Here is a 26612-nt window from a genome sequence, read left to right as displayed (position 1 = left end):
GTTATGTCCCTTGATAAATAAATTGATCTCTTTTAAACTGCAGCAGTGTGCATACAGACTTAATTTTCTTCTATGAATTTTTTCATGTGTGTCTATTTCAGCCATTTTTAGAAGAAAGTTTGCTACATTTGATTCCTACCTAAATTGTTTCATGATCAGATGAAAGCAAGTGCTAAGCATCAGTTTGCTTTGCCATCCTGACAGGCAAGAGCCTCACTTTCTGTATGTGATGAATAGGCCACATAAGCTTTTCACTGTTTAAATTTCCCGTTGACAAGGTATATTCTAATGCTGATTTTGAGATGTGGCATTGGAGTTTTTAGACTTAAGTCATCCTGTCTAGACTAAACAAGTAATTAAAGAATTTTTTTTTCATCCAGTTCCGAAGTCTGCATAGTTCAGGAAGAATGGTTTTTAGTTTTTTGGTATATAATATATGAGGGAGAGAGACTTGAGACACTTTGGGCTAGGTCCACAAAGATTCAAGGGATGTCAAGTAAGGCACCCAAAAGATAAGACATCCAAAATCATTGGCTGCTGTAGAAAATTTTGACATTATTGAATTAACCTTAAGGGATAGAACAGACCAATATTTTGTCTAATTTTAAAGACAGCTATGCCCCATGCACAAAGCTGCCTAAGTTCTGATACCACAGAGCAGCTTTGAGCCTTAGTCTTGATGGGATTCACAAACTAAATGTTCCCTCGCTTACCTTGCCATCAGGGCCTGATCCCAGAAATGAGATCAGAGCACACCTGACATGCAAAAAGTATGGTAGTTCCAGTCTCTTATACCCAGTAGTTCAAAAGATGGAATTCTCAAGTGGCATACTCAGGATCAAGTCCCCACTCTGTCTGATTGGGAGCAGGGATTTGAACCCAGCTCTCCTATCTCCTTGCTGAATGTACTAATCATTGAGCTACAAGGTACCTATGGGTTTTTCTTTGTCCCTCCTGTTGAAACTGTTCCACTTTGTATAAAACACTTAAACATTGATTGCATCAGGGATTGGGCCCTGGGTTTCCCAGGTGAGCATGTTAACCACTGGGTTAGAGAGTCATTTTCACTTTCTCTGACCCAGACACCCCACCACCTTCTCTCAAGTCTCCCACATTCCAAGGAGGATTAAGTCACAGTGAGCTAAGATCACTTTAAGTGAGAGCATCTACATGAGGACTTAATGCTTTTTAACTTCCTCACATTGACTTTTTGAACCTTTAGTTGATTCGTTATAACTTTCCTGAGAGTCCCTGTGTAGATAAGCCCTAGGACTCCCAGAGTTGCCACTAAATGTAATGTAGACAAGGCTTTTGTAAGAATCAACAGGAAATATGGCACCGTTTAGTGTCCTACAGCATGTGTAGCATTTTTAAACTTCTTGCTGAAGCTTTACTTGTGCAGAGCTTACTGATTAGAGACAATGAAATGATGGTTTTCACCACACCAAAGAAAGAGAACTAAAATTAGTTAATGCCAGTATTTTCCCTCAATTTATAACTCTAAAATGTTAATGGGTGGTGGTGGGAAGGAAAGGCCTGAAGATCAAATCTTTGGCTAAGTGTCTGCTCTTGAGGCAAATGTATGGGTAACTGAAGATCATACTTGTTCCAAGCTCCTTTTTTGAAGGATGGAAAAATGCAATTGGCACAATTAGTTGCATTTCATCAAGATTATGAAATACTGCAGATTGCCTGAAGGTATAAAAATAAATGCATTAGCATATTTCACAATATTTTGAAGAAAGTCTGACTTTTCTTTATGTATCTATTTTAACCTGCTTATTTTCTATGTGGAATACCCTGACTACACAATGACTCAGCTGGAAGCCAACAAAACCCACAGCTACGTAGTAACACATATTTGAATACAGATGGCAAATATGCAGAAAATAGTGCTCCTCTCTGACAAGCCGAGCAGGGTTTGATGCCATTTTTCTTATGTCACTTTTGTTAATGCATTCAGAGTTAGAAGGGAGTAACATAATATGTGATACTGCATATATTATAATTCTGTATATGTGCAGTTCAAAATATGTCTATTGACTTAACACATCACAAAGTTGTTCAGTTCTTTTTATGTTCAACTAAAATTATTGGCCTGTTACTTGTTACTCCTGTGTTAAATATTAGCATGAAACTTGGATACTTCTTGTTTGAGCTAAAGTAGTTACACCAAGGAAAAAATCGTATATATTCATGTGTGAGTCCCCTCTCCCCCTTTTCTGGAAAACCCTGTAACGCTGCCTGCAGTGACTCAAGACCGTGAGTACCAACCTCAGGGTAGACAGTTAAGAGCAAGGCCACAAACCCCAAATTAGTTGTGAGTTCTATACTTAGGCCTTGTCTGCATTGCACAGTTTTGTTGTCAAAAGGCAGTTTTTTGCTGACAAAACAGTGGTGGTGTACACACTACAAAGCTACTGTTGGAGACAAAACTCTGCTGTTTTGATGACAAAATAAAACCACTTTGAGACGAGGCACAGAGCTTTCTGCAGTAAAGTTAAAGTGGCAAAGCATCAGCTGCTGTTCGTTATGTCAACATAACTGGCCTTCTCTAGTATCCCACAAGGCCCACCACCATGACCGCTCTGCTTACTGTTTTGAACTCGGCTGCCCTGCAGGCATGTGCCCCTCACCTTTCAAAGCTCCAGGAAGCTTTGACGTTCCTCAGTGTGGAGAGCTCTCAGAGCTGCTGAGGATGCTCATGGTGGCTGAGGAGGCTGTGGGAGATTTCGGAGGGAATCACAGAACCATCAATATGGAATTGGCAGGCAGGCAGAGCAGACTGTTGTTGCAGGGATGAGGGCGGGAAGAGACTGCTGTGTAGAGCCAGGGGATGTTATGGGAGGCGTCCCCCTCCCCCAGGATTGGTTGCCCAGGCGACTGTCTAAACTTAAAGAGACAGTGTGCTGACACACTCTCCCCCAGTACACACACACTTCCCCAGTGCACACTGTCTTTCTCACATATGCGCTTCCTCCCACTACAATCTCTCATATACTTCCCCAATACACACTTTGTTTCTGTCTCTTTCCCCCCCCCACACACACTCTCTGTCACACACTCCTTCCCTCCCTCCACACTTCAGTTGAAAAGTGGCTGGCAGTCTAGTAGGATGCCCATGGAATGATGGGATTGAGAATCCTGCATCATGTGACGCTTTACCTGGCCCATGAGGTATTGCAAACCTTTTCCAATGAACCCTGCAGCCAGTTGCATGGTGGGATAGCTACCCACAGCGCACTGCTCTCTGTGTCGATGCAAGAGCTGCTAGTGTGGATGCGCTCTGCTTACACAAGGAGCATAGTGTGGACATGCAACAGCGGTTTAATTAAAGCAGCATAACTTTTGTCAACAAAACTCTAGTGTAGACAAGACCTGAGATGTCCCCAACTAATTATCAAGTGCGAGTTCCTCAGGCACTAAAACAATCTTAATATGGAGTTACAGACAGTCCCCTTGGGTACTCCAATCTATTTTGCCACCCATGTGAGCATACCTTTGTGATAGCTGGTCTCACACCAAGAATAAGAGCAATATTCAGGTTACTTCCAGTCCCGAAGGACCAGTCATGTACCCCAAGTCAGTTGCCCCTTAGATCTTACCCCAAACACAACACTTGTAGCTAATCCTATAATAAACTATAAAGATTTATTAAATAGAAAAAGGAAACCAGAGAATTATTTACAGAATTAAAACCAGTAAACATAGATACACAAATGAGTTGCAATCTTACATTTAAAAAGGTGGTAAAAGCTGCTGTAATCAGATTCTATATGTTGTTTAGGGCTAATTCAGGCTAAGCCACTGGGGATCTTTCTCTTATGCTGAGAAACACTTTGTCCCTCAGAGTCCAAGCAGCACACAAATACCAACTTCCTTTTCTTTGTAGGTTTATCCCCTTCCTGCTGAGCTGAGCTGCAAACTCAGCTGATGGCAGGGGTCTGCTTGCATGACTTACTTTCACAGGGAGGAGAGCAGAACAACAGAAGTATTTTGTCCTCTTGTTGATGGTATGTAGGGATAGTCCAATTGCAGTGTGCCACACTAGTTTTTCTGGTATCAATAAACTTTTTGTTTTGGAAAAGGTGTAATGCTTTCTACTGAAGATCAGCCCTTCTTACTAATTAATATCTCTCTCCTGTATAGTGATTTACCTGGTCACAGAGGCTCACAATACAGCTGTACAAATATTACCTGAGGGATACAGCTGTTGAGAGCTTAATGCATGCAGCAACTCACAGGTGGGAAGCGGCGGCCAGCACATCCCTCGGCCCGCGCCGCTTCCCACAGCCCCCATTGGCCTGGCGTGGTGAACTGCTGCCAGTGGAAGCTGTGATCTGCTGAACCTGCGGGCACGGCAGGTAAACAAACAGTCCCGGCCCGCCGGGGGCTTACCCTGGTGGGCCGCGTGCCGATGGTTGCCGATCCCTGCTATAGAGTCTAAACACATTCTTATAATTCAAATCCTTTTTTTAACTATCTAACACACAGGTGAGCCAGAGTATTTGTCAGCGTTCAGTTGAGACATGGGGAGCTTGGCAGGAGCTGGCACTGGTCTGCCAGTGTCACAAACCAACAGATTGTAATACGAGGGGTTTGGAGCTGAAAATCTCCTTTTTGTGTGTAAGTAGTTGTTACTAAAAGCATAATTTTGTAAGGAGAGCTGTGTCCACCTTTTGATATAATGAAAAGCATCAGTTGTTATATTGCACATGAGTTTTGAATATCAATCCTTTTACGTTCATTTGCTCAGTCAGTGATCCTCATGTTAGATTATTATTATTTTTCCTATTACAATGCAAAACTGCAATATGAATTATAATTCTAGCCTTGTTATATTGTGTTCAACTAGCTGCAGATTTTAGGTCAGCAGTGGTGTGTGTGTGTGTGTGTGTGTGTGTGTGTGTGTGTGTGTGAAGTAGTGCCAAAATAGCAAAGTTTTTTGTATTTGTGTAGCATATAGCAACAAAGTGTAGAAATAAATTGATTACTTAGGGCAGTGGTCCCCAACGCATTGCCCGCGGGGCTCCCTGGCACCCGCTGGGGCATCTATGTGCACCCACATACTGTCTGGCGGACGAGTGTCTTGCGGACAAGCGTCCGCCGAAATGCTGCTGAGAAGCAGCATCATCCAGAGGCATTGCCGCTGAAATGCCGCTGATTTTTGGCAGCATTTTGGTGGCGACGCCTGTTGATGTTGCCACTTCTCGGCATCATTTCGGTGGATGCTCGTCCACTGGCCACGGTCCTTGGTGGCTCATCGTCCGGCACCTGCCAGATGAAAAAGGTTGGGGACCTCTGACTTAGGGTATATCTACACAACAAAAATAACCCCACGGCTGCCCCCTTCCACCCAACTTGGGCTGTGGGCTCTTTCATTGCTGCGTAGACTTCTGGGCTCAGCAGGAGCCCGGGCTCTAGGCCACTGGTAGGAGGGTCTCAGAGCTCGGGCTCCAGCCTGAGCCCAGAATTCTACACAACGAAACAGCCCCACAGCTCGAGCCCCATGAGCCCGAGTTGGCTGGCACGGGCTAGCTGTGGATTTTTCTTTAGACCCACCCTTAGTGTTTTTTACAGCTAGACTTGCCAGAGGCTGCATTGACGTGCCCTGCTGGTAGATGAGTTATAACTGGACCATGTTGCACAGGGCAGTATTGGTACAGTATTCATGTACACCAGGGGTCGGCAGCCTTTCGGAAGTGGTGTGCCGAGTTTTCATTTCTTCACTCTAATTTAAGGTTCCACGTGCCAGTAATACATTTTAACGTTTTTAGAAGGTCTCTTTCTATAAGTCTATAATATGTATCTGAACTATTGTATGTAAAGTAAATAAGGTTTTTAAAATGTTTAAGAAGCTTCATTTAAAATTAAATTAAAATGCAGAACCCCCTGGACTGCTGGTCAGGACCTGGGCAGTGTGAGTGCCACTGAAAATCAGCTCGCATGCCGCCTTCGGCACCCGTGCCATAGGTTGCCTACCCCTGATGTACATAGTGAGAACACTGATATAGTGGCAGATGTTAATTTGCAATATATATAGGTGTTTGCAGAATATTTAAAATTCCTGCTTAGTTGTCTGTGGGATCTGTTCTTCACTCAGTCCACAATCATAGCTACTTTTACAGGTCTGAGTGCTGAGAGAGATTTGGAGCTGTAGTTCACATTGAGAAACTTAGACCTGTTGGAGTAGAGGTGCTGTGTCCACGCTAGGTAGCACAAGTACTTGCCTGCCTATCTCTGCAGGCTGCTGAGGGAGTGAGGACGCTGGGAGGAGCTGACCTTGGGGAATTAGGGAAGAGTAGAATGACTGAGGAGTGGGGAGCTAGGAGGAGCTGGAAAGGAGCAAAGGGCAGCTAGGAAACAAGGTATGGGGAACTGAACCAGAGTCATGGCTGTGGGATTCAGAGGGAAGTTGGGAGATGCTGAAGCTGGAGAGCTGCTGGAGAGGGGTAACTAGTGGTGTTCCCCAAGGGTCAGTCCTCGGACCAATCCTATTCAATTTATTCATAAATGATCTGGAGAAAGGGGTAAACAGTGAGGTGGCAAAGTTTGCAGGTGATACTAAACTACTCAAGACAGTTAAGACCAAAGCAGATTGTGAAGAACTTCAAAAAGATCTCACAAAACTAAGTGATTGGGCAACAAAATGGCAAATGAAATTTAATGTGGATAAATGTAAAGTAATGCACATTGGAAAAAATAACCCCAACTATACATACAACATGATGGGGGCTAATTTAGCTACAACGAGTCAGGAAAAAGATCTTGGAGTCATTGTGGATAGTTCTCTGAAGATGTCCACGCAGTGTGCAGAGGCGGTCAAAAAAGCAAACAGGATGTTAGGAATCATTAAAAAGGGGATAGAGAATAAGACTGAGAATATATTATTGCCCTTATATAAATCCATGGTACGCCCACATCTCGAATACTGTGTACAGATGTGGTCTCCTCACCTCAAAAAAGATATTCTAGCACTAGAAAAGGTTCAGAAAAGGGCAACTAAAATGATTAGGGGTTTAGAGAGGGTCCCATATGAGGAAAGATTAAAGAGGCTAGGACTCTTCAGTTTGGAAAAGAGAAGACTAAGGGGGGACATGATAGAGGTATATAAAATCATGAGTGATGTTGAGAAAGTGGATAAGGAAAAGTTATTTACTTATTCCCATAATACAAGAACTAGGGGTCACCAAATGAAATTAATAGGCAGCAGGTTTAAAACAAATAAAAGGAAGTTCTTATTCACGCAGCGCACAGTCAACTTGTGGAACTCCTTACCTGAGGAGGTTGTGAAGGCTAGGACTATAACAATGTTTAAAAGGGGACTGGATAAATTCATGGTGGCTAAGTCCATAAATGGCTATTAGCCAGGATGGGTAAGAATGGTGTCCCTAGCCTCTGTTTGTCAGAGGATGGAGATGGATGGCAGGAGAGAGATCACTTGATCATTGCCTGTTAGGTTCACTCCCTCTGGGGCACCTGGCATTGGCCACTGTCGGTAGACAGATACTGGGCTAGATGGACCTTTGGTCTGACCCGGTACGGCCTTTCTTATGTTCTTATGTTATGTTATGCCTGCTGTGTTGCTGGAATAGAGGCCTTTGATCTGCGGCTAAGGCCTTGTGTACACTGTGGCTTTGTTTTCACTGCCAAAAAGGTGTGTGTTTACAGTGACCTAACTATCTTGCTGTGAAATCCTAGTGGAGACAAGGTACTGTAGCTTTTACTGTGATGTAGTTAGGCAAGCTCACCTGTGAGAGGGGCATAGTGTTGACCTTGCCTGCTTAGACCATGGTAAAAACTACCAAGTTGTGTCTACTAAGATTTTCCAGCAAGATAGCTAATACACGTTAATTATCTCACTGTAAAATACAAACTGAAAAGCCACCTTTTTTGACACTGAAGGCAAAGTCTTAGCTTTTAACTCAACCTGCTAACTTGTACGTAAACTACAAGCTGCTTTGTCTTCACTAGGATTTTAACTTGAATAAAGAACACACTTTTTGCACACTACAGCCAAGGCATAAATGGAAGAATGGAGAAGCAGGGTTGTGGGAGGTGCAAGAAAACAAGTACCCTGTGGCAGAGTGGATGTGTAGGTGAGTGATTATAGAGGAGTGTGCGTGTAATTTAGGAGTAGGTGGTCAGATATAGCGAGGGAAGAGTAAGAGGACTTAATAGAGAGTATAGAAGACATTGGGGAGGGGAAAGAAAGGGAAATATTGAAATGGCACATATATGCTAGGAAGCAAACGAAATAGTGGAAATGAAGAATGGTATAAATTAAGGAAGGAAAGAATTACTAAACAGAAGGAAAAATTGGACTGAAGGAACTATGGTAGAACCTCAAAGATATGAACAACAGAGTTAGAGACTGACCGGTCGACTGGACACCATGTGGAATGGGAAGTAAGCAATCAGGCAGCAGCAGAGACAAACAAACAGTAAATACTATATTGTGCCTGTATTGCATCTGCGCTGCCTGTCCCTGCCCCCTACTCGCTACCTGGAGGGCAGCCACTTACAGGTAGGAGGTGAAGACGCTGAATTTCACAGGCACAGATGTGGCACAGGCAGAACAGGAGTAGTGCTGGGGACAGGTCTGCAGCTTTCCTGTAACTAAGCCGGGGCACATTCGCCCCCTCAAAAGAAACTTCCCGAGCTCCTGCTGGAAACTGGCCTGAAGTGTTTGCGGCTGGAGCTGGGCCCAGGCTCCTGCCTGCATGCTCAACTCTGGAGGAGCAGCTCAGTTTTAAAGGGCCAGAGCCTGCACTGGGTGCCCATTGATACTGTGGTGCCCCACCCCCAGGGTGCCTCACTCATCACCTTTGCAGCCAGGAGGCTAGAACCAGCTGCCTGTGCATATCCCCCATTGCCAGGCAGTCACTTACAGGTAAGAGATGAAGATGCTGAAGTTCGCAGGCACAGCTGTGAGCCATAGGCACCGATGCCATGGGTGTTCCGGTGCTAGAGCACCCATGGGGAAAAATTGGTGGGTGCTCTGCACCCACTGGCAGCTCCCCACCCCAGCTCGCCTCTGCCTCCTCCTCCTTCCCTGAGAGCGCCAGTCCCCGCTTGTCCCCCTCGCTCCCAGCGCTTGCTGCCGCAAAACCGCTGTTTCGTGGGCAGCAAGCGCTGGGAGGGAGCGGGGAGGGCGGGGAATGCACGCGCTCGGGGAAGAGCCAGGGCCGGGGCAGGGATTTGAGGAAGGAGTCCAATAGGGGCAGGGATGGGGTGGAATTGGGGTGGGGACATGGGGGACGGGGTTGGAATGGGGGTGGGTTGGGAGGGGGCGGGGCAGGGGTGGAGTCAGGGCAGGGCTGGGGCGAGCACCCACCAGTGCTGGGAAAAGTTGGCGCCTATGCTGCGAGCCCCCGCTCCGAGCAGCCTGCCCTGAGGAGCATAAACGTCTTGTTCAGAGTTACGAACATTTCAGAATCATGAACAATCTCCATTCCTGAGGTGTCCATAACTCTGCAGTTCTACTGTATATAGTAAAATTGGGAGGAAAGAGACAAAGGTATAATGTGATCTTGCAAGCACTTGGACATATGTCTGCGTTTAAGCATGTGCCTGAGTGCATGCAGGATCAGGGTCTTAATCCTGAGGTTAGCTTTGCATTTAATTATGGAGTTATATTTGCCTTTGACTCCTACAGAACTGCAAGAAGTATTATTAGATATATATTTTCTAAAATATTGGCTGTGCTGATAATTTTAGCTAATTGCTTGGGATACATATTACCATGATTTGTTTGATGTATTGGTATGTGGTATGCCTTATGGAAAATGGCACCTTGGGTGAAGCTGGAGATGGAGCAGGGTTGGGGGGTGGAGCTTGTCTGGGGGCGGAGTGAGGCGGGGAAGCGGGGGCTAGGGGCAGTGGGGCAGAGCAGAGGTGCAGGTGGAGTTGGTGATGGGGGTGGACTGAGGCTGGAGGTGGAGCTTGGGGTGAAGCTGAGGGTAGGTGGACGGAGCAGAGATGCAGGCAGCACAGAGGATGGGGGTGGACTGGGGCTGGAGACGGACTGTAGCTATGAGCTGAACAGGCCTGGGGGGCGGAGCCAGATGAGGGCAGCAGGGAGCGGGGTGCTTATTGTAACACCCTCTTGACAGCACACACACACCTCACATGGTGCCAATGTTGACTACTCCTAAGGCTGGCCTTGTATGTATGCATGTGTAAATATATATAGAGATAATATACCTCTTTCTTTCTGCCCAGGAATACCCCTGGAAGAGTTTAATTTCAGTGAGTTTTTTCCTTTATAAAATATTTTAAAATGGTTACAGTTTGGTTAAAATATTTCTAGACCGTTCCCATCACACAATCACCGTGACAGTCTAAAAGCATATTTTGTGATCATATCTCAACCATGTTTTTTAAAATTAAGCTCTGTTGTAGCTTTGAAAAGTGTTAAGCTAAGTGTTACCTGTTTGAGTCAATTTTTTTGTGGTGCTTTAAATTAAAAGGTAGGGATGTTGTCTTGTGGTTAGTGGAGGGAGTCAGGAAGCCTGGGTCCTGTGCCAGGGTATGCAACTTGCTGTATAACCTTGGGAAAGTCACTTAATCTCCTCGTGCTTTATGCTTGATAAGTAAAATGGAGATATTTTTCAAACATTTAAATAATTAAGCCTCACCACATCCCTGGGAGTTAGGAAAGTGCTTGAGATATTTGGAAGAACAATATGAAGAAAGTATAGAAACAGTTTGTTTATAAATTTTATTTGTTACCTGCTTAATGTGAATGTTAACAAATAAAGCATTAACATTAAGTTAACTTGTAATGTTGGGGGTTTTGGAGGAGTGGTTTTTTGTTTTTGTTTTTGTTTTGAATTTATTTTGGCACTTTTTAAATTTAAAATTATATTAAAATTTAGGTTTATGTCACTTGAAGCTTATTGAGTATTCAAATAACACAGCTATCAAATATATTTAGCAAACTGAATAGTTCTTAATATTTTTCACTGATATTCATATTATTTGTTTATGGCATACTTAATTGTTTACAGTTTCTTTGATTCTCTGCATACTTAATTTCTGTCTAATTAGTTGCTCTGTTGACTTCCCACCTAATTAATTATCCACTGTTTAATCATTGATTCTGTGCATACATAATTGACTTATTGCTTATTTGATGCTTTACACTTAATTGACTAATTAATCGCCCTGTTGCTTCACCACCTAATTAGCACCTGGTTGATCAATTGTCAGTTGCTTACTCATCACCTAATTGTTTAAGAACTATGATCAGCACACTTATTCTTCTGCTGTCTGGACCCTGCCCTCCTCCTCTGCTCATTCTCCTAACATTCTCCTTGTTTTCACTTCTCTACTCCAGTTCTGTTGCCTTATATTTCTCTTATTATTTCCCCATCCTGCTTCTGCATTCTACTCTGTGACATTTCCCCATCACCACAATCCACACTCTTTACTGCCACCCTTTCTGTCCTTTGGCTCCATATATTCCAACTTTGCCTTCACTTTACTGTGTTCGTGCCCCTTTTATTATATCATATCTGATATTATCTTGTAAGCTCCTTGAGGGAGACCCTGGTTTTTGTTATTTCCAGACACTTATCTCAGTTTTGGGTTCTGTAAAAAATACTAATATTATTTAACTGTTTGTTTATGCACTCAGTAGTCTTCTACTAGTAGCTGGTCACTCCTCCTCTAGGACTCTTGCTGTTAAGAGTGAAAGGGGAAAAAGATGACCCCAAAGACACTTACCAGGAAAATGTAAGAAGGGATGAGGAGGCAGCGGAAAGTGGGTCAATCAGTCAGTTCTTCTCTTCCCCAACGGTTCAGGAAGGGGAGAGCAGACCAAATGGAATCTGGGCATCAACTAGAAGATAATAAGACCCCAGAAAGTGAATGTCATCTGAATATTGGAGCTTTCATCTCTCTCTAATGGCCACTGCATATTAACATTTTTGTTTAATGTTCATAGGTATTTTTACTCTGCATAGCATGAATCTTAAATCCATATTTACATTTAGAAAGAACAGTTTTGACCTGCTGGGTAAATAATATGCTTCATCTTAAAATATGAATACATATTAAGCAAGTAGAGTGGAGTCTATTCAACGGAGAATTTCTATCGTACATAATATGCATTTTTAAAAATTGCCATAATATGTATGTGCCTAAGACTGCAGAATGGCTGGGAAGGAGCCATACTGATCTTTTGAGAACACATTATGCGCTTTAAATAACTGCTTACATACATAATCTAATGAAACATAATTTTAAGAGTTTTCCTGCAACATAAGGATGTTAAAGGAGTTGTAGATGTATGCTCTGTGCATTAGTTGGAAAATAATGCAACTGTCTCCAAAGATGAGATGAGAGGATGCTGTCATTTAAAAAAAACAAACACCCCCCCCCACAAGAGTAAAAATAATGCACACAAAAGTCAAGTAGCAGAGGGGAGGCTATCCAGTTTATTGCACGGAATGCAGCATGTATGGTACTTCCTGGGGGAATTCTGTGCTACTGTGCAATGCAGAATTTTGCAGAAATTTCCTTTCCTTGACCTAAATGGGCTGCAGTGCTACTGGCTACCGCTAGGGGGTGCTGGACCTGGGAGAGCTCGCACATAGAAGACATGGGGCGCGGGGAAAGGTGGGGGGGATGAGAATATAAAGTTCCTGGCAGCTGCAGTTACCCACATGCCCTGAGGGAAGGAGACGGAGGCATGCAGGAAACTCCACACGAGCCTGGGACCCAGCAGCAGGCTGTTTCTCCCTCTGGATCTCTGGGTGATAGGGGGATGGGTATCTGGGCTGGGGGGGGGATTGAGGGGGACTGATGTCTGTCCTGGGGGACCACGGCTGGGCTCAGGGAGGGAGAGGCATGGCTGCCTGGCCTGGAGGGGGGCACATCTGGGCTCTGGAGGAGTGGGGGATGCTTGTCTGGTCGGGGGGGGGGGATCACAGCTGGACTCGGGTGGAGGGGTTGTGGGTGTTTGACCCCCTGGCTTGGCTCGGGGGGAGGAGGGAGAGAAACAAGAACTGGGTTGTCATAAGGGTTTCTTTAACTCTTTACTCCTGGGGAAATTTTGTGTTTGTCTGTATTGTTACAGACATACTTGTTGACAGGTATTCTGAAATAAATTACCAAAATAACTGAAACTGACATGATTATATAGTGTTATTTTTGACAAATAAAATTGGCAGAATTTTAAAATACTGGGTGCAGAATTTTTAATGTTTTGGCTCAGAATTCCCCCAGGAATAGAATGATTATCTGGCTTGTGGGCAGGTGGCATACCTGTACATTAGGGCCATGAGCTACTTGCACAAAGAGACTGAGTATGGGCTCTTGAGACCAGAGTGACGGAACTGGAAGAATTAAGGGAGACCGAGAAATACATAGGAGAGACTTTCTGGGACACAGTAGAGCAGTCCCACCTCAATCTGGTGTTCTCTATGCTTTTGAGGACGATGAAAGTCTGGAGAAGGAGAACATCAAGCTAGAGCGGAGGTAAATGATCCCATAGTTGGGACCCTCCTTCCAGATGATGTTATGGTATTCTCTCGCACTAAGCATACCTCTCCAGGGGAGGGAACCCCTGTTATTAGGAAAAGCCAGGTAATAGTAATGGGGGATTCAGTTGTTAGAAATATAGATAGTTGGGTTTTTGATGACCAGGATAACAACATGGTGAATTGCTTGCTGGGTGCAAAGGTTGCAGACCTCTTGAAACATCTACAGTGCTGGGAAGGAGCTGGTGGTCATGGTACACTTAGGACCAGTGACATAGAGAGGTAGGAGTGTGGCCCTGGAAGCCAATTTTAGGCTGCTAGATAAGAGATTAAAGACCAGGACCTCCATAATAGCATTCTCTAAAATGCTTCCATTTCCATGCGCTGGGCCACTTAGACAGGCAGAACTGCAGGTCTCAATGTGTGGATGAGACGATGGTGATCGAGGGAGGGATTTATGTTGATTAGGAAGTGGGGAACCTTTTGGGAAAGAGGAGCCTATACAGGAAGGCTGGGCTCCACCGAAACCCAGGGTTCCCAAACTTGGTTCGCTGCTTGTTCAAGGTAAGCCCCTGGCGGGCTGTGAGACACTTTGTTTGCCTGAGCGTTCGCAGGTACGGCCGCTCGCAGCTCCCAGTGGCTGCGGTTCGCCATTCCAGGCCAACAGGAGCTGCGGGAAGTGGTAAACAAGGTGTCTCATGGCCCGCCAGGGGCTTACCCAGAACGAGCCGCGAGCCAAGTTTGGGAACCCCTGACCAAAACCAAAACAGAACCAGATTGCTGGCATGTAAAGTTTAAAAGTCATAGATAGGGACCTACCAAATTCATGGTCCATTTTGGTCAATTTCATAGGATTTTAAAAATAGTACATTTCATGATTTCAGCTATTTAAATCTGAAATTTCACTGTGTTGGAATTGTACAGGTCCTGACCCAAAAAGGAGTTGTCGCAGGGGGTGGCAAGGTTATTGTATGGGGAGTTGTGGTACTGCTACCCTTCTTCTGTGCTGCTGCTGGCGTCGGTGCTGCCTTCAGAGCTGGGCAGCTGGAGAGCAGTGGCTACTGGCCGGGAGCCCAGCTCTGAAGGCAGCACTGCCGCCACCAGCAGCAGCACCACAGAAGTAAGGATGACATGTTATGGTATTGCCACCTTTACTTCTGCGCTGCTGCCTGCAGAGCTGGGCCCTCAGTCAGCAGTCGACGCTCTCCGGCCACCCAGCTCCGAAGGCAGAAACGCAGAAATAAGGGTGGTATGGTATGGCATTGCCACCCTTATTTCTGCACTGCTACTGGCGGGGCACTGCCTTCAGAGCTGGGTGCCTGGCCAACAGCCGCCACTCTCTAGCCATGCAGCTCTGAAGGCACTGCATAAGTAAGGGTGGCAATAACACGATCCCCTCTAAAGTAACCTTGTGATCCCCCGCAACTCCGTTTTGGGTCAGGACTCCCAATTTGATAAATTCTGGTCTCCCCTGTGAAATCAATATAGTACAGGGTAAGAGCACGCAAAAGACCAGATTTCATGGTGGGGAGACTAGATTTCATGGTCCATGATGCGTTTTTCATGGCCCTGAATTTGGTAGGGCCCTGGTCGTAGAGGAGTTTTTAAACTAACAGCTAGGGCAGGGGCGGGCAAACTTTTTGGCCTGAGGGCCGCATTGGGTTTCGTAGATTGTATGGAGGGCTGGTTAGGGGAGGAGGTCATGGCCTGGCTACCACCTCCTATCTGCCCCCTGGACTCCTGCCCCATCCACCCCACCCCAGTTCCCTGACGGCTCCTCTGGGACCCATACCCCATCTCCCTTCCTCCCCCGCTCCCTGTCCCCTGACTGCCCCTGGACTCCCGCTGCCCCATCCAACGCCTCCTCTAATTTCTGACGGCCCCCCCGGGACCCGTGGCCCATCCAACCACTCCTTCTCCCTGTACCCTGACTGCCTCCCCATCCAATCCCCCTCCTTCCTGACTGCCCCCCCAGACACCTGCCCCCATTCAACCCCCGTTCCTCCCCCGACCACCCCGACCCCTATTCACACCCCCGCCCCCTGACCACCACCCCAAACTCCCCTGCCCTCTATCCAACTCCCCCTGCTTCCTGCCCCCTTACTGCACTGCCTGGAGCACCGGTGGCTGATGGGACTACAGCCGCGCTGCCCGGCTGGAGCAAGCCACACTGTCGCCGCCGCCACCACCACGCAGCACAGAGCACTGGGTCAGGCCGGGCTCTGCAGCTGCATTGCCCAGAAGCTCACAGCCCAGCCGCCCAGAGCGTTGCGCCGGCAGCGGAGCGAGCAAGCTGAGGCTGCGGACGAAGGGGAACAGCGGGGGAGGGGCAAGGGGCTAGCTTCCCAGGCCAGGAGCACGTGTGACACGCGGGCTGTAGTTTGCCCACCCCTGAGGTAGGGGAAAGCTGACTTGGCGATCAGTGGGACACGGTAATACCAGGATACAAAATAATAGTAATGACAGAGTAGGTTGCACGGGAGGAGTAGGGGGAGTGGCACTGTATGTGAAAGAAAACAGAGAGTCAAATATAGTAAAAATCTTAAATGAATCACACAATATCATAGAGCTTGAAAAATGTACCAAACACCTACCAATTGGAAGGTTAGACCTACTAGTTAGAGGCAGATACAAAGGATAAGCGAGTGGGCAGCATCTAGGGAAGTGAGTGGGAGGTGAGGTCCAGGTGCATAAACCCCGTATGACTCTCAGCTTCCCTTGCTATACAGAGCTGTTAGCTGAAGGTAAGATGCTGGGATATTTATCAGGGTGCTGTCCCAGAAATCTGTTCAGGACACCATCTTGTATCGTCTTCTGACTAGTAGGTGTCTGATAAACTTGAAGTGGAATCCCTCAGTGATACTGAAAAAGAAAAGGAGCTTTTATTTCTTTTGCACTTTGGAAAGCCTCCTTGCAGGGTGTGTGTGTGCGTGTCCCTGTCCATCTCTCCATCCATCCATATCTCTCTCCTGGCTGTGAGGAGATGCGGGGAAAGTGTTGTCCTTTACTTTGCTCTTGACCTACCTAATATTATTGTTTTTCTATAAAAATACTAATTTAAAACTATAATGCAGTCCTTCTCGCAGTTGGTGATTAGCTGGTTTGGGTAAACAAAATAGAAAAAAATAATGTGAGTGACTAGTAGGTTTTTAAGTAAACTGTTGATGTCAGACCTGTTAATGATTCTCTCTCTCTCTCTCTCTATTTTACAGGAATCAATTCCATCTTCATGTGTAAACTTTGTAACTTATTTTCACCAAATCAGTCAGAACTGTTGTCTCATGTCTCTGAGAAGCATGCAGAAGATGGGATTAATGTGGATGACATTGTTATTCCTCTCAGACCACTTACAGCACCCACAAATGCAAGCAAAAGTGGAGAAGGTACTGGCACAAATTGACAGGGATGCAATTTCCAATTACCAATTTAATTAAAAAAAAAAGTGCTGTGATGACTAAACTGTGTATAGTTAGTTACATGATTTGTTTCTGTAGAGATCAGTTTTCATTACTTAAAACTGAGTTTTGTTCAGTACAAAATAGATAGGAAAAGGGACTTGGAAAAACTTAACATGTGGTATAGGATGATTATATTGGTTTATTGATTTTTAAATGTCAAGTGTTTCTGAGCATCCTTCCTGAAGCTTTAATTTGGAGCTTTGTGACTAACATTGTCTAGCACTAACAGTGGAAACAGTTAAATTTGCTTAGACAATCAGCCAGCACATCAGAAAAAAAAGAATCTACAGACTTTGCCAAGGTGGCTGATTGAATGTTGCCTCAAGATGTCTGTCTAACTCTGTGTGAGTTCCATTTCAGATATTATCACTCTATGCAAAGATGAAAATAGCGTGATTCATAATTTATAATTGTGCATAGACACTAGTGCTATTAAATTAAGCCATCCAGTAGTCAAAGGTTGAATTAGTTACACAAAATAATTATCATCAGCTACCCATGGTAATAAATGTAATTTCCTCCACTGCTGAGAGTAATTGCAAATCTTTGTGATAATGTGGGGGTTAAAATAATTCAGATTTCATGATAACACGTTCTTTCTTGAGCCCTAGCGGACAACTGGTTTATATTTTTGGCTAATCCTTTATTTTACAGAACCACCAAGATTTTGTGAATACCTGGTCATGTGATTGCTAAATTCTATCCAGAGTATATTAAAAACATATTTTTAAAAAATACTGAAGCCAGTTTAATACTTTTCATATCTATAGTATATGCATATGGTAGGTCTTCATTTACTAACTAGCAGTCTGGATTGATGGCTTTATGATTGGGTTAAATCTACACAGAATGATGATCTCAGACATGCAGAATACATCTTTCTTTGTCATAGTTTTGTACCCAGTAACCCTTCACAAATTGTAGATAGTATCTCTGAACACAGTGAAACTTGCGTCCATTTTACAATACATATGTATTTTTTAGTACAGTATTTAGTTTTGTGTGGCAGGGACTGTCTGCATTTTGTGTCTTGTAAGGAGCTAAACACACTCTCAGTGCTTAACAAATAATAAATAATAAATAAATAAAGAGGTATCAGACTTATGCAGCTTTACTTAAGAAATGTTGACATCACTACTTTGCATATCTAATTATGAGGAAAAGTAACAGCTGTGTTATTTTTTTTAAAGTTGTCTTCTCATAAAGCTGTCTGAATAATTCTCTTCTGTTAGCCTTAATTTATTCTATCTAGACCATATGGCTGCAGCTTTTTCAAATTACATACAACTCCTCCTACCACCCATAAGAATATTTCAGTCTTCTTAAGTGAGTTCCCCACAACTTAAAAAGATTTTCAACCCGTATAAGTATTTGCTCCTCTACTGTAGATCGCACAGGCTTTTTGTTGTTGTTTCCAGTAGTCTGATGGAAAATGTAGGATATTTATAGCACTCTTCACTGGAGTGATGTAAGGGATTTTGTGGGAAATATTCCTTCATGACATTATGTTTTCCTCTCCTGTAGTGAAATCTACAGTGGACAAGGGAATGAACAGAATTTTATAAGAAAAAAGTGCTCAGTAAGCCCTGATGTGCTTCTCTTCTGTGTACTTCAACCCGGTTAATACTATAACAGATATGACTGGGTATGACTGAGGGCTGGTAATCTAGAAATGACAATCTCTTTAAGTGCTTGTTGAGTGGTATACAACAACATTGTACTTTGCTAGACAGCATGGTCTATATTGTAAGAATAGGAAAAAACCAAGGTTATTACAGGTGCCTGAGTTGGTGAATGTTGAGGTTTTATTGAAGCCCTCTCTGGAGTATGTACCTTTTAGGAGTTCTATCTGAGGAATAATTAATGTTTTTGTAGCATTATGAAACTGTAAAATACTAGGTAAGTGCTTAATATTATTATTGTTGTTACTCCCTATCTCAATTTTACAAGAGATGCATGGTTTTAGTAGTTAGATCATGCTGCCTTCAACAATTGGTTTATCTTAACCATTTTTGTTATCTTCAGTAATACTGATTTTACATTTCTATATCACCTCTTGTTCAAATGAGTCCCAATACACTTTGGCAAATGTTGCTATTGATAATACAGATTACTCATAAATACTGCTGTGTCCAGCATTGAAGTACAGACATATCTGACATGGAAAATGGCAGCCATTTAAGTAAGCCTGTGTGACAGATTAGGATACACGGCTTCTTTTGAATGCAACACCCTCTCTAAACTTATCTTTAAGGCCACCATCTTCTGCTCTACGGGAGAGGTATCATGTATGTATTTTGTATCACACCTGGTGCTATGGGGCCTCTGTTTTGCAAATATAAATATTAAATTGTAAGAATAAGGTAAGATTTTCCAATTGAAACTCCAGGGGGAATTTAGATGAGGCAGAACACATACTGCCCACATTAGAATTTCACCAGGATTCTTGAGTTAACACTAATAAACTTACAAAAAGTGCAGTGCGATCTTCTAGCAAAAGGTCAGGGCCTCTTATTTTTTTCTCATTTGAAAGACACCCTCTGCCCTTCTAACACCATGCTGAGGTGTTTGTTCATACCAAATCAAGAAAGAATGCCATCTGATGAATCACCGGGATCGTTTTCTACACTCCCTAACCCTGCTTAGGCTGATATCCTAGAACTGCATTGTATCAGCATGGTTGGTGGTATAAGGAGATACAGGGGTAGATTGTCACTACATAATCTACATATTACGTAGGATTGAAAGAAGGGTGAGAGGTAGAGAGACAGAAGGAATGAAGAATAAACTGATGCACCTAAAATGCACAATCTTTTAATCCATTAATTAAACTGTTCCACGCAGAACAAAAAAACCCAAAAAAACCAAACCAAAAACTTTTCTCCCAAGGCTTCTGCTCTTTGGTGCACAACTGATTTTTGGTTAAACTTTCCTGTTAAGTTGTATGGTACCATGTAATTCTGTGCTAAAATAATACATGTCTATATACAAATTGCCACATATATGTAATATAAAGAGGTTGGTAAATCCAAAATATTTCACTATTAAGTGGGTTGGGAGTAGGGACAGGGCTAGTCTTGGAGATAGACAAGAGGGCACGTTGGTGTCTCTTTGGATCATTTACTGCAATACAACACAAATACTTCCTGGAATTTTTACAGTGTTCTGTATAATTTGAGTCTGTACTAGGGAAACTTCAAGGGAATAATTTAAAAATAATTTTTCTAAACAATAACACAAGGGGCTCATCAATAGAAATCTTTTGGACAGCACTGTACACATGTTCTGAATTTTTTCAGACAATTGATCATTAAATTGACTCATTTTAAGAAGCCCATGTGAATAATTGCTGGGAAACTGCAGTCTAAAAATAGTTTTATGTGGTTTATTCCATTAGTCTCTTTTTAAGTGTCTTTCTTTCTTTTTGTCTGTGGGGATTTAATTATATATCATGGAATGTCTTTCCAACATGTTCTCATCTGCATCCAATACTGAGCAGCATGAAGATTGCTCTGGAGAAGCTTGTGGTGTATGGTAGAAATCATCAGAAATAGCTATGAATTTTTAATGAGATATTATTGGGGGTATTTTAAGGGATGCCATTGTCTTGATTTAAAAAAAACCAAACCTAATTTAAAAATGTTCCAAATTCTAATTGAACACCCTTTAAATAATATGTCCTGATTTTAAATAAATAAAATGTTAAAAGATCTCTCTGTTCCCCTGTTGATGTTAAGTATCTTTTATGGCAAAGATTAAAACTTGACTGACTGTTATGCTAAGGTAGAATGCAGCTGACTCTATTTAAAGTGATGTCAAATGCACAAAAGAAAAATAAGATTTTCTATGTTTTTTTAAAATTTATTATAGCAATGTTGGTGTAGGTGCAATATTATGAATGGTAAAGAGCCAGTGTGGTCAGAGAGGTATTTGGAATTTTTGTCTAAGTGACTGCAGCATTATTCAACATCACACTTAGACAAAGATAACTCATACTGGATAACTTTTTAAAATACTGCTTTTTAGGAACTAGTAAAGTGGGAAGGGAGAAGGGGAAAGCTCTTACAGACATCTAACACCTCTCAAAATTTCCAGGTAATGATTAATTCATTTAAATCAAAATCTGTGTGAGCCCTCTTGGTAGCAGAATACCCTGGAACAAGAAATTATCAACAGCCTCATAAAAATATTTGGGAATCTCTCTGCAAATTGAGCCCCATCTCCCTTGATGGGGAAGGGACATTGAAGCCTCATTTGCAGGGAGAGTGCTTGACCTTACCCACAAACCCCTTGTCTCATGCATCAAATCATTACCTTAAAGGCAGTCCTGCATTCTGGAGGCAGGAACTACTACCAGACCTCTAAAGAGTTAGACTACTTAGTATCATTTTTTAAAAGTAAATGTAAATTTAAAGAAAGCAGAGAGAATAAAATACATCTCTTAAAATATTAGTTCTTCGAGTGATTGCTCCTATGCATTCCAGTTAGGTGTGCGCGCCGCGCATGCACGGCTCTTCGGAACATTTTTACCCTAGCAACTCTGGCGGGCCGGCTGGGTGCCCCCTGGAGTGGCGCCTCTATGGCGCTAGATATATACCCCAGCCGGCCCGTCTGCTCCTCAGTTCCTTCTTACCGCCCGTGACGGCCAGTTGGAACAGTGGAGTGCTCCTTTACCTCCACAGCCCTAGCGTTTCTCCATTTCTTCAGTGTACATAGTTGGTTAACTTAGTTTAGTTGTTAGATTAGTTGAATAAGTTTAGTTAGATATAGTATAGTAAGGGAATTAGGGGGGTTTAGCCCCTCTTGTTCCACAACCGGTGCGGGCTCATGCCCAAGGCACCGGGATTTAAGCCCTGTGCGGCTTGCCAGCGGCACATGCCGGTCGGGGACCCGCACGACTCCTGCCTGCGCTGCCTCGGGGAATCCCACAGAACAGATAAGTGCCCGATCTGCACGGCGTTTAAGCCGCGCACTAGAAAGGAGCGGGACTCTCGCCTGAAGCAGCTCCTTACGGAGGTGGCACTTCAACCTCCCGCGCCGACCCCAGCGGCACCGAAATCGTCCTCGGCGCGCAGCGCACCAGCGGCACCGAGCTGCCCCGATACCGAGTCTGCTCGGGCTTCGCAGCCGGCACCGGCGTCCCGGCACCGTTCCCTCTCTCCACCAAGGAAACGGAAGACGGCGCAGACGGCTTCTAAGCCTCATGCTCCGGGACAGCTTACCCAGCCATCACCGGCACCTCCGGCACTGGCTGTGGTAGTGCACAAGCTGTGCACGGTTCCATTGACTCCGGCACCTCAAGAGCCGTTGAGTCCGGTACCTCCCTGCTCCCCGGTGCCAACTGCGGTCGAGCTACATCTCCCGTCCACGCCCGAGACCTTCTCGACGGCGAGAGAGCTCATCGAGCTCACAGAGGCACCGAGCCTCCGGCCCCTGGCACCGCCGGTGTGGGCTGTTCAGTCGGTGGGCAAGCCGGCGATGATGCGGCCCCCGACCCCTGACAGACGGGATAGACGGCGCTCCAAGTCTCGGTCCTGGTCCCGATCCCGGAAACGGTCGCCGTCACGCCGATCCAACGCGGCCTCAATCCCTTCGTAGTCCCTATCCCTACAGTCCTGGACTACCTCTGGTACCTTAAGGAACAAGGTCTTGCGGTCTCCTCCTTGAAGGTGCACCTGGCAGCAGTGTCCGCCTTTCGTCCATCCATGGGAGGTCGGTCCATCTTCTCCAATCAGATGGTTTCCCGCTTCCTTAAAGGCCTGGACCGCTTGTACCCGCCGGTGCGGCGTCCTACCCCGACCTGGGATTTAAATCTCGTTCTGGCCAAGCTTATGGGACCGTCCTTCGAGCCCCTGGCCACGTGCTCTCTACTCTACCTCTCCTGGAAGACAGCCTTCCTAGTCGCAATTACATCGGCAAGACGAGTTTCTGAGCTCCGTGCATTAACGGTTAGTCCACCATACACCGTATTCCACGGAGACAAGGTGCAGCTTCGACCACACCCGGCCTTCCTCCCTAAGGTGGTGTCGGCCTTTCACCTCAATCAGGAGATCTTCCTTCCGGTCTTCTTCCCGAAGCCGCACGCCTCACCTCGTGAGCAACAGCTTCACACCCTGGACGTCCGCAGGGCCCTCGCTTTTTATATCGAGCGGACGAAGCCCTTCCAGCGTTCGCCACAGCTGTTTGTAGCAGTTGCCGACCGCATGAAAGGCGAGCCAGTCTCCTCGCAGCGGATTTCCTCCTGGGTGACGGCATGTATCCGGACATGCTACGAGCTTGCTCGCGTGCCACCATGCCGCCTCACTGCTCACTCGACGATGGCGCAAGCCTCGTCGGCCGCCTTCCTGGCCCATGTCCCCATCCAGGACATCTGTAGAGCGGCCACCTGGTCTTCTGTCCACACCTTCGCTTCCAACTATGCGTTGGTGCAGCAATCCAGAGACGATGCAGCCTTCGGCTCAGCAGTCTTACACTCTGCCACGTCTCACTCCGACCCCACCACCTAGGTAAGGCTTGGGAATCACCTAACTGGAATGCATAGGAGCAATCACTCGAAGAAGAAAAGATGGTTACTCACCGTAGAAACTGTTGTTCTTCGAGATGTGTTGCTCCTATCCATTCCAGACCCGCCCGCCTTCCCCACTGTCGGAGTAGCCGGCAAGAAGGAACTGAGGAGCGGACGGGCCGGCTGGGGTATATATCTAGCGCCATAGAGGCGCCACTCCAGGGGGCGCCCAGCCGGCCCGCCGGAGTTGCTAGGGTAAAAATGTTCCGAAGAGCCGTGCACGCGAGGCGCGCACACCTAACTGGAATGGATAGGAGCAACACATCTCGAAGAACAACAGTTACTACGGTGAGTAACCGTCTTCTGTCCAAGAAGAGTTGCCCCTCTTTCACCTGCTGCTTGTCTCACTTGATTTCTTTTTGGATAACATGCTTTATAAGGTTTTGTATAATATCCTGAAGGTGGTGACTGTTATGGAAGAACAGTAAAAGCCTTATGGAAAGAGAGAAATGTAGCTTTATTAACATATTAAATCTCTACACTTACTTATTCCATAATAACTTAAGCTTTATCCAAATCTATATTCAGTGTGTTAGGTTTGACACATTAGGCCCATGAAGACCTTTTTATCAATAGATACACGGAGAAATCTTTTTGGTGGCATGTTAACTTATTTAACTCAAGGGGGCAAATACTGATTGCTAGACTTGTCTCAACTGACATGACCATTAAAGGTTGTGTGTGGAGGTACACGGAAAATTTTGAGAGCCTCCAAACTGCCTGTCTTTCCTTGACTGCTCACTTTTAATTATTGGAAAAGCTATGTTATCATTTGATTTGAATCACCTAAACCTTCAGAACACTGATGGTCAAGGGCTGTTGAAGGTAATGTGCAAGAGTAATTTTTTGCCCTATTTACAAGGAGGTTTTCTGGGCTGTGCTTTACAGCTGATGCTTAAAGTGCTCAGGTACTCAGTGAGAACTTTACTGCATTCCTTAAACAGTCAAAACTGCAACTAGACACAATGTTTTCCTCTTTCCTTGAAAAGAGTAAAATGATTACTGCTATACTGTATTTCCTTCTTGCTCTTTTGGATTTTGAATAAGATGCCTCCTTGTCCTTCCGTATTTTCTTTTGTTCTTTCTTTCCCTCTTCTCTTTCCCCCCACTCCCTCCCATTCTCTTTCAATTGGTTTATTAATTATTTTTCATATGGCCTAGATTAACCTATTTCATGAGGTTTTTACTCCATGCATTTGAAAATCATCATGACTGTCCTTTTAGCATCTCCTTTTCATGTCATTTAAGAATTTTACATTTACATGTCAGTCTCAATTTTTCACATAGAGGAAGGGCTATTGGCTTAAACAAATACTTGATAAAGAGCTTTAGACAATCATCTTAGTTATTAATACCATTTTGTGAAAGTTCTTGGAAGGAGAGCAGTGGAAATCAAAATTTCTTTATAATGAGCTCAGTTCAGATTTAACCTTTGGAATGTATTTTAGCTTGAATGTTACTCAAAATGTCCTAATTAAAGCCACTGGAACTGCAGCAACTCATTTACTACTTTGCACTTCTCCTTCTGCAACCACAAAACTTTTATTTTATGGCTTTTCCCTCTGCTTTGATCATGTATGGCTTCAGAGTAGAGGTGGAAAGAGAAATAGCTGTAGATATGTAAAATTCCAAGCAGAATAATCTAACAGATTATTCGTTTTTTTTCCCCCCAACAACAGCATGAAGAGAATAGCAAGATTTTGAAACATATCTAACTCTAGACACTTAGAATTAAGGAACCTCTCCAGTATTGCCTCCATAAATGTATCTAAAATCCTGCATGCATTTTGTTTGCTTGCTTTCCCTGAACACTTAAAGTAAGATTATTGGTACAATATAAGATTTTTTTTTGGGTGCTGGTTCATTGTTCTCTTCTCTGTGATATTTTAAAGATCACTGGCTGTGCTTTTATGCCCCCCTTATAGCATTTGTCACAAGTCAAAGTTACTGTGTGCTATAATAAAACTCTGAATACTCGTCTAACCCTTCTGTTAATTCCAAAGTGCTGAAGGCGGCTCCACCTGTTGTAATGTTGTTTCTAAATGGCACAAGGTGAACTCTTCCAGACACACTCTGATTTTTCTCTAACTCCCAAGAACCTTTCTTGTCTGGTCCATGAATCCTGCTGAGAAGTACAGTAGATAGAGGATTTTTTGAGTCTGATTCTTTTCCAGATGCTTCTGCCCTTATATCCTGAGTCCTCTCAAGATTCAGATGGGATATAACACCCTATCATCATAATAGGAGATATACCCATCTCCTAGAACTGGAAGGGACCTTGAAAGGTCATCAAGTCCATCCCCCTGCCTTCACTAGCAGGACCAAGTACTGATTTTTGCCCCAGATCCCTAAGTGGCCCCCTCAAGGATTGAGCTCACAACCCTGGATTTAGCAGGCCAATGTTCAAACCACTGAGCTATCCCTCCCCCCTCATATGCCCTTCCTCTCTGTTAGCACCACTGTGGGTAATCTCACCTAGTATCAAGCTAGCCCCACTGTTCTGGGAAAAGAAATGGACAACCTAACAATATAAGTGCTGCCATACTGGGTCAGATCATGGTCCATCTTGCCTAGTATCTTGTCTCCGACAGTGGTCTGTACCAGAGCTTCAAGGGGAGTGTACAGAACAGGATAATAAGGGAATGTTTCACCACTGTCTTCCACTCCTTCAGGGAGTCAGATGTTTAGAGTTGCTCTGAGAATGGGATTGCTTTGCTGACCATCTTGGCTAATTGACCTATCCTCCGTGAATTTAGCTATGCTTAGTTTTTTAACCCAGTTATACTTTTGGCCATCACAGTATCCCATGGCAATGAGTTCCACAGGTTAGTTGTGTAAATAAGTACTTTCTCTTGTTTGTATTAAATTTGCTGCCTGTTAATGTCATTGGGTGACCCCTGGTTTTTGTATTGTGGAAAAACAGGTAAATAACATTTCTATATTAACTTTTTCCACATCATTCATGATTTTACAGAACTCTGTCGTATCCACCCTTGAGTTTTGACTTCTCTAAGATGAACAGCACTAATCCTTTTAGTATCTCTTCGTATGGAAGCCTTTCCTTACCCTTAGCTCTCTTTGTTGCCCTTCTGTGAACCTTTT

The 26612-nt window shown here is 44.3% G+C and overlaps 1 protein-coding gene across 3 annotated transcripts in view; it reads left to right on the top strand.

Moving 5' to 3' along the window:
• Positions 1-26612, top strand: part of ZFAT (zinc finger and AT-hook domain containing) — a 161685-nt gene that overhangs the window by 3282 nt on the left and 131791 nt on the right. For 2 of the 3 annotated variants that reach the window (XM_039524776.1, XM_039524777.1), the window contains exon 2: positions 16700-16870. In XM_039524776.1, the coding sequence (XP_039380710.1) occupies positions 16700-16870 (171 nt within the window). Of the gene's footprint in view, positions 1-4540; positions 4627-16699; positions 16871-26612 lie in introns of those variants that run through there. The other variant, XM_039524778.1, reaches the window with a different exon arrangement.

Source organism: Mauremys reevesii, linkage group 2, assembly GCF_016161935.1.
Source record: "Mauremys reevesii isolate NIE-2019 linkage group 2, ASM1616193v1, whole genome shotgun sequence".
Classification (NCBI taxonomy): domain Eukaryota; kingdom Metazoa; phylum Chordata; order Testudines; family Geoemydidae; genus Mauremys; species Mauremys reevesii.
The sequence above is the reverse complement of the archived record's forward strand: the minus strand, read 5'-3'. Positions and strand labels throughout refer to the sequence as shown.